General features: G+C 29.6%; 1 protein-coding gene across 3 annotated transcripts in view; it reads right to left on the bottom strand.

Annotated features, from left to right (window-relative positions):
* Nucleotides 1–2,093: 2,093 nt before the first annotated feature.
* The window catches only part of LOC106461955 (BTB/POZ domain-containing protein 9-like), a 68,564-nt gene continuing 56,463 nt past the window's right edge, over nt 2,094–14,194 (bottom strand). For all 3 annotated transcript variants that reach the window (XM_013921822.2, XM_013921824.2, XM_022389057.1), the window contains 5 exons: nt 12,852–12,961; nt 11,104–11,293; nt 8,260–8,367; nt 5,236–5,314; nt 2,094–3,607 (listed from right to left, as the gene is read on the bottom strand). In XM_013921822.2, coding sequence (XP_013777276.1) covers nt 3,434–3,607; nt 5,236–5,314; nt 8,260–8,367; nt 11,104–11,293; nt 12,852–12,961 — 661 coding nt within the window. In that variant the 3' untranslated portion in view covers nt 2,094–3,433. The remainder of the gene's footprint in view (nt 3,608–5,235; nt 5,315–8,259; nt 8,368–11,103; nt 11,294–12,851; nt 12,962–14,194) is intronic.

Below are 14,194 nucleotides of genomic sequence, written 5' to 3'. Positions count from 1 at the left end.
GACACACTACAAGTATCCCATAAAACCACAGATATCTTTTAACTGATTCTTGCTAAAGAGAGCAACACTTTATGTTAAATTAGCACACAATTTATACTGGAATTATCAAACTCCAAACAGAAGTTCTGAAAAAATGTGAATATTTATTACATTAAGTATATGCATAATAAAAAAGAGGGGTATATGTTATATCTATAGTTTGTTCTATTCTGGTATTCACAGGTAAAACTAAACCATCAGGGAAGCTTTTAAGACTGCGATTACATGAGGTTTGGAGAATTTATATGCAGAGCATAAATAAGTCAAACTTGATCAAATGAAACAGTGATGAAACATGATTGTTTCACATGACAAAAACATTTTTTCAAACAAAACAATGGGCAAAAATGGTACGTGAGGTCAGGAACTTCTGTAAATGGCCAGCTTCTTTCATTTCCAAACAACAATTACCTGAATGTAACTAATTATATGGTTGATTATAAGAATCTAAAAATATCATGTTACAGTCATAAAATAACCTCACACTTGGGTGATGCTGGACGCAGTACAACTTGCATGAAACAACATAAATGATTCTAGACTGACTTACTTTAGGGAATAATATCAATAGTTAAATAAGCACAAAAAACTAAAATTATCAGGCTCTCTACAAGAACTCTAGGAAGATTTAGAAACTTGATTTTAGTAAATATATACAGTTTTGGAAATAAGTATCAAAACATTGAATGAAATGGATATAAAATGCAAATAGGACCCAGATAAAGCTTCACAAGTGATTCTCTGACATTTTATATTATATTATTTATAACCAATAAAAAGCTAAAGTTTTAATCTGTCGATTGACATATTAGGTTATTTTCTTTACAGAAATTTACCTATTTCTTTGTTCGGTTTCAAATTATTTTCACACACACACACATCCTGAGTTCATATTAAAGCAAAAGAACCCATACAAAATTTTACAGGCAAATCCTGATTTTTTTTGAAAGCTGTAATGAATTTTTTTTGAAAGATGGGATGTGACAGGTGGGCATGATAAGTGGGTCTGATTTTCTAGTTTATATCTCCATAGACAAATACGATTGACATCTATAAAAATTATGCTTTACCCGAGTAATATCTAATATTATAATGAGTAATTTACATTAAATTCTGTACTTCTCGGAGAAGTGGTAAATAAAGTAGTTAAGAGGGAAGATCTAGAAAACAAATGCCATAATTCACATACTAGTGAAGATTTATGATTATTTAAAAGTATTTTCTTATAAATTAAGAAGTTAAAACTTATACAATATTGAAATTTGACTTATTTACTACATTTTGATGCCAAGTATATTTGTATAAAATAATAATAAAGTAGTTTAATTAAGCTTTGAATGTAACTCTAAAAGATCGTGACGTGTGCACTTTGACCTACCCATGGTAAGAGTATTGTTAATTAGGAAGCAATACAGTTTTTATTTCAATTTAACCACAGTTTTTAATTTTTAGTCTGTACAGTTTACTTTATTTTCACTTAAATTTAAACAATTTCTCTTACTTTATAGCCCTACCACTTATGGACTGTTAACAGTCTCCTGTGTGCCTCTGTTAATAAAGAATTTATCTGTCTTTACACAGGATCTTGCCTTTGTAATATAACATCCAACAAATCACTACACTTGTCCTTCTGAAGAGCTGATGTGGGAAATATTTTCCAAGATCATCTTTAATAATAGAAGTGTCTTCAAAAACATCTCAGGTGAACAGGAGTGTTATTTTTTTAAACAAACCAAATAAAATGGTTGTTAGTTTCTCTGTTCTGTTACAAAATACTGTTTCTAATTTATAAATGTATTGTGAGACAATTATACAACTTTGTAAATTTACAGCAACACCTTGTTTTGTTTACTTATTAAGACATAAAAGTCCAGAATCTGTTATTTTTTTTAAAGTAGGACTGTAAAGTTATTTGTAGCTTTACAAAGAGATCTCAAGAAGAGCTACTCATTATTGAAATCAGAAATTTACTTTTCTTACAAAACTTTGGAAACTAGAATGCATTGACACTGTTCAAGAGATATGTGAAAGAAAAACAAATCAGATGCTTGTAATTAAGGAGCTGGGTGTGAACCAAGACTTTTCACATGTTTTTATTTACATCAAAACTCCAATTTGCAAATACTTTACAACCATAAAGCACTGAATGAGCTAGAAAATGAACAATATTACAGCATATTATCATTGTTACGCTTAAAACTATTTAAAGCATGATTACTTAAAAGTAACAACTCTTATTTATATTATACTAAAAAATGGTTGGGCCACTTACATCCTATAACACTGTCCAATGTAAATTGGACATATGCTCTTATTGAGCAGATAATATTAACAGTAGAACTAAAAAAAACTAGTTTTGCTTGAATAACAGATGTTAGACTGCAAAAAATTACAGAAAATCGTCAAAAAGTCTGAGAAACATATCACAAAAATTGAAAACTTAACATCATTTCGAAATTACAATTTTTGGTTGTTAAATGAACAAAATAATCATTTAGATACATCTAATTAGTATTCAAATATAGTGTTTATTTATTTATACAAAATGTTTTATGAAATACTAGAAGCTGAAAATGTTGGAAGTAACAAGTAGCAGATTTTAAGTGTATGACAATATAACTCATATTTCTAACTGGCTAAAACAATTATTATTTCTATTTTGAATGCTAAATTTAATACCAGTCTGTTGTGTTAAAATGCAAAATTATAAACGGATGTACAATTAGAAAAGTAACACTAACAGCAGGCATTTGCTAGATTTCTTGTTTTATATAACTTCCTGTTTTATATAAGCCATATGTTCTTGAGAGAAGCTAAAGTTATGAAATACCAAAATCTTTGTTGCATAGTCTACAATTGCACACCATCTCAAATTGTTATGATATAAAAGACTTATAACCTTTACATAAAGGTAGTTTTGTTAGAGTTAGTTCTAATAGTAGTTTGAATATAAAACATCCTAAGCAACTGGATATGCAATTGGAAAATAAAAGTTTCAAAAGCATTAATTTTAAAAGGAGATGGTTTTTCTCATTATATTCTATGTTGAATTATTCAAACAAATCAGACAATACACAGAAAAAGCGTTCTAATAATAAATTAATATTAAACAAATTATGAGATTTTTTTTTGGAAGTAAAAAAAAAAGACTTACCATTCTAAATGCACAAGACATTATATTTAAGAAAACTTATCATTTATTATGACACCCAACTACATGTACATGTAGCTAAGGGATTTATACAAAAGATGAATTCAGGCACAAACTCCATCATTTCCATGTACTTAATTGACAAGCTCATTAATTAGTCAGTTCTATCTTTGTATATGGATGTGGTAGAAAAACTGAGAAACTATTGTACAAGAAATTTATTTCTAAAAACACTTCACTGTTTCACACAAAGGAATGAGAAGATTCACTTGTTTTTGCAGAAGCTACAAGCCACGATTTACTGGCTTCATCAGTTACCTGGTCTTCAGACTCCACTGTTTCACTTTCATGTAAATTTACCACATCAGAAGGTAGTGGTATTTGTGCAGGACATTCAAAGTGCACACAATGGAAGACCTGGAGGATAAAAAGTTCAAATCAACTTGAAAACACATGGATTAAATCATGCAAGTAACTAGTAAAATATCAAAACTTCATGTTGAACAAAAACACATTTGATATAATTAATTACAAACAGATCTGAAGTTATTCATGTACTCCACTGAATGTTTAGTTTTTACTTCTTCAGGAGACAAGTCAATCTATTTTTACAACACAAAATTTTGTAGGTTTAAACTATTTTATTACAAACAAACAAAAAAATGCATAAACATACTAGTTTTATTATTTACATTAAAGCCGTGGCACTAAGATATTTACTGATGTCATGACTAGTAGCCAAATGATCCCCCGAACTGTAATTGTTAATAACTTACTAATTCTTTATGATTTATATTCTATGTTTCAGTTGTATATCTTCTGCCATATAGGCTGTTAACCATGATAATGACACACATACTAATTTAGTGTGCTCTTATGACTTTCTGCAACCAAAATTCTTTAGAGAAAGTACCAAATATAAATATATAAAAATGCGACCTTACTTTAAATCACACAGAATATGATCATAATATCATGTCTAATGTAATACAAACGTTTCACAAATTAAATGATATCCAACCTGTACAACAACAACAAAAAGAGTAGAATACATTGATTATGCAAGGTCATTTGTGTTTGAAATTGAAGATATAATGAGTAAAATATTTTCTTTAAATTTCTTAACATCACTAAATGAGGTGACAATGGAGAAATACAATAAAAAATCAATATAAAACATAATTTTCAAAATGCATATATACATACACAGAGGTACAGCTGGACAATTTAATTAATTACTTATGAGAAGCAATTACATTGATTAGTATTATGTAGACCAGTCGATAAATTGAAATCAGTGCTTCCGATTATTCAAACAATTGATTTATCAAAATTCAGGTTATGTCATTTGTCACAAAAATAATCAATTAATCAAAATTAGGGGTTTATGAATATTACTGCTCTTGATTATTCCAGCTATCCAAGTAATTGAAACATTGATATTAAATTTGTTTTTTGTTAAGTACAAAACTACATAATGAGCTAAGTCTAAACTGTTGAATAGAGGGATAGCTACTTTTTTGTTTTCTTCTTTTTGAACTGCTGACCAGAGTGAAGCAAACTATGTGGCAGCAACCGCCGCCACCACCATTCTTTTTTCTACATGTTACATAGAGGGTTGAGTACAATACATTACAATGATTTTCAATATAAAAATTAGCAAGTCACTTCTCAACTGTTAATTTTACATCATAATATGTGCAATTTTTTGTGAAATGTAAGGGGCAAATGCCCCTCTTGCAGGTGCCTGTGACTGCAAGGCTATTGTCAAGATTCACAGTAATCAGATAGAGCACAAATGGATGTGGCAGCATGGACTTTAACAAAGTTTTGAGGCTCCAAAACCTTATTACATAACATACTCAACCTCTGTACATATTACACATACATATATATAAAATAGAAAAGCTGAAATTTCAAGATTCATAACAATTTTGTATATTCAGACATTTTCTAGTCTCAGTAGTGAGTAAGTTTTTATTACATTAAGTACTGCATATAAAACTTAACAACAGGCTAACTGTACATGTGTATGAAATACTAACCTCATTTGCAGTATTATGAGTTCCCACAATTCTAATGAAAACAACAGGCTGTTTTTGAAAATAAACAGTTTGCCATGATCTGGAATGGTGAAAAAAAAACATTATCCTTCAAAGTACATAACAAAAAAAAAACTTCAAACCTAATTTTAGTCAAGTTAAATGTAAATTTCATCATATACCTTCCTGTTTCCCATCACAGTGAAACATACAGTACATTTTTCACATTGCTTAGATGCATATACGAGTCATCAATTAAAGCCCAAATGAAATCTTAACTTATTCAATATGATTAGTTTCATTCAAAAATGAAAGAATGTTTCTAGAAATAAACAGATTTTAATATTGTGAGAGTTTCAACTTTGTTAAATACAAGAAATTAAATGAATATTGTATACAACTTTTAATTTCTTAGATATTTTTTGGAAACTACATAATAGTTTTCTTACTTAAAGTGAAAGCAACCTGTAGAAACTTTTGTGTCATAGTTAGGCTAATGATAACTGAATAATATAGAACAGATAATAATAGTAAATAAATCACCACTGAAATTTACTAACTCAAAGCATCTAAAAAAAAAAGGAGAGAAAGATGTAAATAAAACATAGTTTATTTGTTTCTTTTACAATCATTTATCGTCCATAGTGGTAAGTGTGTGTGTATAACATGATGTTTGTGATAAACAAGCATATTTCATGTACAGATGAGCAATCCAGAAATTTTCCAGCTTAAATTGAAACACTGGATTAACCTGAGCCAAAAACATACACAAATAAACATTACTAGAGAGATTGAAAAAAACTGACATTTTATTTAGTGTAAACAGTTTAACAAAAATTATAAATCTAAAATTTAATATGTTAAGTACTAGTTGCATTAAAAAAAATCCATCTTTTGCCTAACCCTGATATGGTTAAGTATAAGGTTGCTTAGCCTAACCCTGATATGGTTAAGTATAAGGTTGCTTTGCCTAACCCTGATATGGTTAAGTATAAGGTTGCTTTGCCTAACCCTGATATGGTTAAGTATAAGGTTGCCTAGACACAATCTTACTTTCTTTTTCCTCTTTGATTTAATGTATCATTTCCATGTTCTCAAACATCAGCCTTGGCAACCATTTCTTGGCTTGGCTCTTGAGCAAAGCCACAGCCAAGTGTTTGGACTGAGTCTATACTGGCTCGATCACCTTTACTTTTGAGGAAGTTATGCATTTATCATTACAGAAAAATGAACAGTTAGTAACTTTTTTAATAAAGCAATTTACATTTACTGAAGTATACATAGATATATTTTTGGCTCCAAATAGATAAACTTATTGCCTAGAAAAAGAGCTATACTTTTTATTTTGGGTTTATAAAATATAGTACTATTCGTTCATGAAGTGGTTTTAGTAATATTTGGACAATAGCAAAATTACATAATAAAGAGCTAATTTTTTAAGTGGAAATTTAGTTTTTGTTGGTTTTTCATCATGAAGAACATAAATGTTTAATATGAAATATGGGAGATCATTCAATTTAAAAGAAATACTTTACTACACAGAAAATTAAATAAAAGTAAGAACAGCACAGCTACAGTACAGTTTTTTTTATTTGAAGCTGAGCCATTTATAATTGTTATGCAATAAAAATAATGGTGTGTCCACATTTTTGTTTATAAAAAGAAAATATCACATATCAAATATTTATCTTATAAAGGCACTTTATTAGTCACCTTGAAAAACTGAAAAAGGAGAAACATTTTGCATTAGTCTACATTTATGGTTAAATCACATCAACTATATATACATTCATTCCCAGACACTTCAATCTTCAGGTTTAAAAGTACCTTTTAAACATTAATTGCTCAATCCTAGGTAATAAGCCACAATGGAATTTGCCTGTGAATGTTTTGTTCAAAGTTATAAAGTCAGAGACTTTTTAAATTTTTTACTTATGGTGGTACATCTTATTAGCTAGAGTAATTACTGTTTTATAGCTTTTCTTTCTATTTATAGGTACAAGTATAAATAACCTTTTGCAAATGTAGGTTAAACAAAAAAAAAACAACAACAAACTTTCACATAAGGATTGAATTTCTATATTTTCTTTTCAGTTGGCGAATGTAGTGCACATGCTACCCTACTGAATTACATAACACATGAGCTACTTGCGAGCATACGTCGTGAAAATGTTTTATTATATTATCATTATTGTTTATTTCACCTAATGTAACCTTATCTAACATAAAAAGTTTCCTATTTTACATTTTAGTTACTTTTATAATAATAAATAAAAAATACATATGTAAAACAAGAAACAAAGTCCATAACTGTTTTTTTTTTTGCTGTTGATTGTCGAAGACAGTTAACCCTACTTTTTTATACTGATGGTGGTACTACACTATAGATTTAATTAAATAATGTACCAAAAGTAGGCAATGTCCAATAACTATCACAATTTTTCTTACTTTATAACTATGTGACAAGAGCCATTAGAACCTCATCTAAGCTCATTGATGTGTCTCCTGTGGGAATCAAGTAATAAACTGAAAGCAAAATTGACAGAAAACAACAGATTATAATATGTTACTTGATATATGAAAACCTTGACTTTCTATTGGTTATAAATAATAAAGCATTGAATGTCAGAGAGAGCTATTGGCAATTTCTGAAAGAGAGGATGTGACAGGTGGGCATGGCAAGAGAGGTCTGATTGTCTATTTCATGGCTCTGTAACCATATAAGGTTGAAGATTATGAAAATTATGCTTTGCCTGAGCAATGACAATATTATAATGAGTAATTTACATTAACGTTTGTACATCTTAGAGGGGTGGTGAATAAATTAGAGAAGAGGGGATGCTTAGAGAGCAAACATCAAGATTCTCACAATAGAGGATATTCTAGTATTTTTAAAATAATGATTATAACTTTTAGAAAAAAAAATGTGTATTTTTCTGCTTATACACAACATTAATCATGGTAAACTAGTAACAAAATGTGAGTTTTAAACTGAATAATTAGTGTTTTGACGGTTACAATACACACCTGCATTCCTGATCTTTTCTATCAGCCACTAAGTGCCAGTTCTGCTGGTCAGTTGATACTTCTATGTAAAAGCTGTAGCTACGATCATCACAATCCCACAGTAATAATCTAACAAGAAAAACAGTTCTTTAGAATATATTCATATTCAAGGTCTAAAATATTCAGAAACATTTGTCATTTAAAAAATAATACTCAAAATATGAATAACATTTAGAATTTGCAACTGAATATAGTGATCTTATGGGTTAAATGAAATATACTGGAGTTGATTAGCTTTTACATCAACAAATATTTTTTCATAGCAGGCTTTTCCTAATATACTACAACTCATTACTTAAATAAAATGAGTCTGTCTGGTATTAGGAACAAACTGCACAATGGGCTATCTGTCATGTGCCCACCACAAGGACTGAATCCTGAATCTTAGCAATGGGACACACGTCAAAAGTATTTTTATAGAAACAGGTAATCACCATATTTTGTATTTCTCTAGCCAACTTACAGTTATTAACCATCTTTATATTTGACTGAGTAGTTTGAAAATCTGATATTGAGTATAAGCAAGCCCGCAATATAAACCAAACAAGATAGGGGTGGAAGTGGACGTATCACTTGATCTAGATAATTATCACATTGCAGACTACAGCTGTCCCAAAGTTACATGGAGAATAAAATCCCTACATTATTGGCTTCTCACTTTGTCTATAAAAAGCTTGGTGTTTGAATATAATCTCAGCTTTCATCATCACACCTTCAACTTTAGAATACCAATTTTATGATTATTTTACAACAGAGTAAAATTTTACAATTGTTTCTATTTGTTTTGCCAATGAAAAAGCAAGTAACGTAGGGATTGTATTCTCCATGTGAAGTTGAGACAAGGAACCCACTTTGAGACTAATAATGGTTGGAGACGGCTTGAATGGGTAATGAAGAAAAACTTTAATATAAGTTTAACACAACAGCAAATGTACAATGTTTCGACAAGGTTTTGTCATCAGATATTGTGCTTCAATAGTCCATTGTAGATAACAGATATTCTGCTTTAATAGTCCATTGTAGATAACAGATATTCTGCTTTAATAGTCCATTGTAGATAACAGATATTGTGCTTTAATAGTCCATTGTAGATAACAGATATTGTGCTTCAATAGTCCATTGTAGATAACAGATATTCTGCATTAATAGTCCATTGAAGATAACAGATATTCTGCTTTAATAGTCCATTGTAGATAACAGATATTGCATAATACCTTCTCTGGCCTTATTTAAAATAGTAAAATTGACAGTTGAATTTGAGTACTAATGAAAAACCAATAAAAAATATGGAATTACACTGGAAATGAAAGCTTAGTCACTTAATAAAACAAAATTTAATATGTGCTCATTCGTAGACCTACAAATGCATGAAAAATATCAACCAACATAATTTGCATTTAATATATTAAACATCATGGTTCCAATTTAACACCAAATATTATAACCAAAGACCCTTTATTGCTAAGATGGTCCACTCAGCCCAAAATGTAGAAACATTGCTTAACAGATAGAAACTGTAGTGCTGGCTCAAGCAGGTTGCTGGATAAATATCCTCTGTATATATACATAGATATATTTAATATACTTGCTATTCATATGGCAAAAAGCTAACAAAGTGACATCATTCCCAGTTTTAATGTGTGTATTTAATAAACACACTAAATATCGATTACAATTTCAAGTTTTTCTAATTTTAAATCGTGAGCATTACCTTGCTTCTTCCAAATATTTGATACATCTCTTGAATTTTCCCACACCAACAAAAACTGTAACATGTGTGGCATCAAGAGATACAGGGAATACGATTCTTCCCTGCCATCGTATACTCAAAAAGTATCCTAGTATCACTGGTCTTCCATGCTTGTAAGGATTGTAAAAAAAAACTAGACAAATGTAAAGGTGAAAAATGTATGAAAGGTGACAACATTGCTATTCTCTACATGAAGAACAAGCTGTACCGTGACCTAAAAAAAATGAAGGTTTCTAATTCTGAAGTTAAAGCACTTGTAGAATGTAATGTACATTGTAATTATCAGTCTTGTATTATAGTAAAGTTAAGTGCTTTACTGTGGAGTTAGTCCTCAGACATACCACTGTACCACTGGGGGGCTTTAGAATAACACAAGAACTATATTTATCAAAGATAGAATAATCTGAAATTTTGTTTTAGTCACCACTTGCTACAAAGAAAAGTTCATGATACCTGACAATGGAGAGCTATTTGTTAATAACCACAATATGAGTAGATTAATATTTATTTCAAGAGTTAATGTCTTAAAATTGAAATACGATTATAAAGACATAATTATTGGTAATTCATATTTTTAAAAATATTTCACTTTACCAAACATCCCAAGAAGTTCTCCCATTAACTCATGAAGTATAAAAAGCACCAAGCAAATACCAAGGTGAGAAGAAATAACAAAATATCATCGTTTTTACTAGCTGTTCTTAAATTGTGTGGAAATAAGAGAATAATTACTAAAGCTAATTAAAAAATAGAAAAATTTGTTCTGATAAAAAGTTTGTTACTCAAAACATTCCTTAAAATGTAAGAGAAAAATTAACATGCTTGTCCTTATCAGCAAATGAGTATTTTTATAGGCTTAAAAGTATAAGATATTATGTGGGGGAGGACTCGGCAGAACCAGGAAGCATCTACAGCACACCGTGTGTCCATAGCGCAGGTGAAACACAATCCCCGTCCACTCACTGCACAATTGTTGTACATGATCAGCCAAGTAGTTTAAATAACACTGCATGAACTAATGCAGTTTCTTTTATTATATTATATATCACACTCACCTCATTGAGTCTAAGAGGTAGGGTTGAGCGAGCTGTACAACAATTGCTCCACTTCCTAATTGATGACATGTATACCCAGAGTCCCAATCATAGTTCTCTGTATCACCATTGATAAGGGCATTTCTACTTCGACTGACCCCTTCAATGACACAGGCACTTGCTTTAATGGTAGCAACATTAGCAAATGGCACTGGAAAAACCAACCAAATTTTGTATAAAAATAAAATTACAACAGTCTAGGTAAACAGTGAAAATGTAGAGCATGTACATAAACTGATAATGCACTGTCTTTATTTATGGACTATATTATAATTCAAACTCAACTCACTAATCACACATACACACAAAAAAACACCAAACAGCGAAAAACTTTTGTAATGGGTTCAGTATAAAATACATGATTTCGTATACACATTTGCACACGTTAAGTATTTATACTATAGCTTTTAATGCAGTATGCGTATCTTTACAAAATTTGGTAGACTTCTAGTAAACATTAAAAGTTTTTGTAAACAAAAGATAAGATTTTTAATGAAGTATTTCTACTAAAATTTGTTTGTGAATATGTCGATTCTGTTTCTTTACTAGTCCGAGTGTGAAGTGATTTTCATGTTGTGATTAAAAAAATATTTTTTGTCCCCAAAATCTCAATATTATTTGTGTAATCTCTAAAACCTTCAAAATACATTTTAAACATTTGTTTTCAGTAAAATTTTATATTTTAACTGTTATTTTGTCTACCCTAACTCTATACGGAGTCAGTCAATTTGACTGACCTCGTAACCACCATAAAAAATTAGGAAATAAATATAAATTATGCTTTTTTCATTCCAGAATGACTACAGGTTATACCAAGAAAACACAAATGTTTAGTCTAAATAGCTTAAATCGCATAACATTATACATTTATATATATTTATTACATTGACCTTCCAGCCATGCCTGGCTAACATTACAGAAGTTGCAATGACGGGGTGCACAAGCATTTATGTTATTGTATCAAAAAATATAAAACATAGGGTTAATATTAGGACAACAATTGTGTAATTTTTCACACAGGTGTATCAGAGAAATAGTCAACATTATTATATTTCAGAGTGAATTTAAAATGAGTCTGCCTCCAGTGTCAAAATACAATAAAAAGTTGTTGTATTTAATACTTTTAATGTATAAAGATAAAATAAAATACTGTGAGACTGGGAACAGTCTCATACATTCTACATTTCGACGTCTTACTACGTCATCATAAGGAGTGCTATATTTTGCAAGAGTTAAGACCTATATACAATTTCAAAATTCACATGATCAAATTACATACAATTCAGATGAAAAACTTATGTACACACAAAGTGAAACGATAAGACCTTAAGAATCAAAACTGGTATTACTTTAAAAATGATTAGTTCTGTTATGGTATTATGACATTTATACACACAAACATGCAAAATAAATGCATTGTCATTTTAAATTTTAAGTTTCTTACACTATTGAAAGATTGAAAGTAAAATCAAGTATGGTTAGACAAGCAGAGGATAGAGAATAGTGGAAGACAATGGTTAAAGAAGAAACAAGAAAGGTTAAATGAATATAATAAATACACAATCAATTTGAAATAACTTTTTGGTAGATAAATTACATATTCTTATATTTCTTGCTCTGAAAGAAAACTAATCCTGACATTTTATGGTATTCAAACTCTTCAATGAAGTTACATTAATAATTCTACATTTTTCAAACAAAACTCTTACCTATTAATCCTTGTTCTAAAGCAAATCGCTGATTGGTGAACATACATTCAAAAGAAACAACATGGAAGACACGGTTTACTGTGTTGTGGGTTCCAACAATACGGATATACCTGAAATTGTTTATTTAACATGATAAATACATAAGAAATGTCTCATTATTATAAAACTAGCTACATTATTTGGTAAGCCAGGTTTTATTTGGCAAAACAGAATTTAGTTGTTCAAACCTAATTAGGGCCTATGCAAGTCTCAATTTTGGTTATCCTTTGAAAACTTACTTTGAAAGCAAAACATTACATTCAGTAGTGCCAAGTAGACAGCTTATGGAGTTAATTTTTTTATACACTTTCAGCTTTACAACTAATTGAACCTTATCTCGACAGGTCACATGTCAAAGGCCATGTCATCGCATTTGTTGAGTTGCATTAAAATTTTATTGAACTACTATTTTATGAATTTATGTCAGTAAGTTTGGTATCAAATTGTAGATTCAAATTTTAGTATTATACATTAGTTAACTTGTTAATTTAAAAGTAAATATTAAAAAACAGTTAAACATCCATTTTTGTGTGTCATGTGGTATGTTGAATGCAGCACTGGTTCAAACTGGATGTTTATGATGTCAAAATACAAAGTCTATAGTTTTGTATGAATTAGGAACTCAAACTACTGATATTGACAAGCTAGAATATAAAATAAGAACCTCTTATCTTTTCTATTTGCTAAGATATCGCTCATGTACTGAATCAAACACAGTGGCCCCTGCCCACCTCTTTTCATTTTTGGAAACACTCCCTTATATACACTTACTTCTATATATGACATGAATAACAAATCAAAAGCTCAGAATTTCACCTAATGGTTTTCTCAGCCATTTTGATGTGTTAATCTCATTCTTTTCACACAAGATTTCAACCGATAAGGTAAGTCTTTAGAGCTTGAAATTTCATTTTTTTTTTACCCAAATACAGCTTAGTTACTATGCTTGATAAATTATAGTGGAATTCTGTGGTGTCAATATAGTAATTTATGATTTTTTGGGGTTATTTAAAATGCATATATATAAAACCTAAAAAATTTTCTTTTCACATCCCCCACGTGGGAAATTTCATAAGGCTTAGCAATCTATGACAAGCAGCAAATGAGCACAAAGGTCATAACTAGAAGAGATAATTGTTTGTTTTAATTCTTTATTTACTGTTCTATGTTTTAAGAAAAATAAGTTTAAGAACTTATTTGTAAATACTATTAATGTATATACATATATAATGTATAATAATTGAAATGTGACTGTATTTTACAATATACTAGTGTACTAAAACACAGCCAAGATAGGTCACCTT

The sequence above is a fragment of the Limulus polyphemus genome, unplaced genomic scaffold (assembly GCF_000517525.1).
Source record: "Limulus polyphemus unplaced genomic scaffold, Limulus_polyphemus-2.1.2 Scaffold1065, whole genome shotgun sequence".
Lineage (NCBI taxonomy): Eukaryota > Metazoa > Arthropoda > Merostomata > Xiphosura > Limulidae > Limulus > Limulus polyphemus.
Note: the sequence above shows the minus strand (reverse complement) of the source record. Positions and strands in the feature narration are given on the sequence as shown.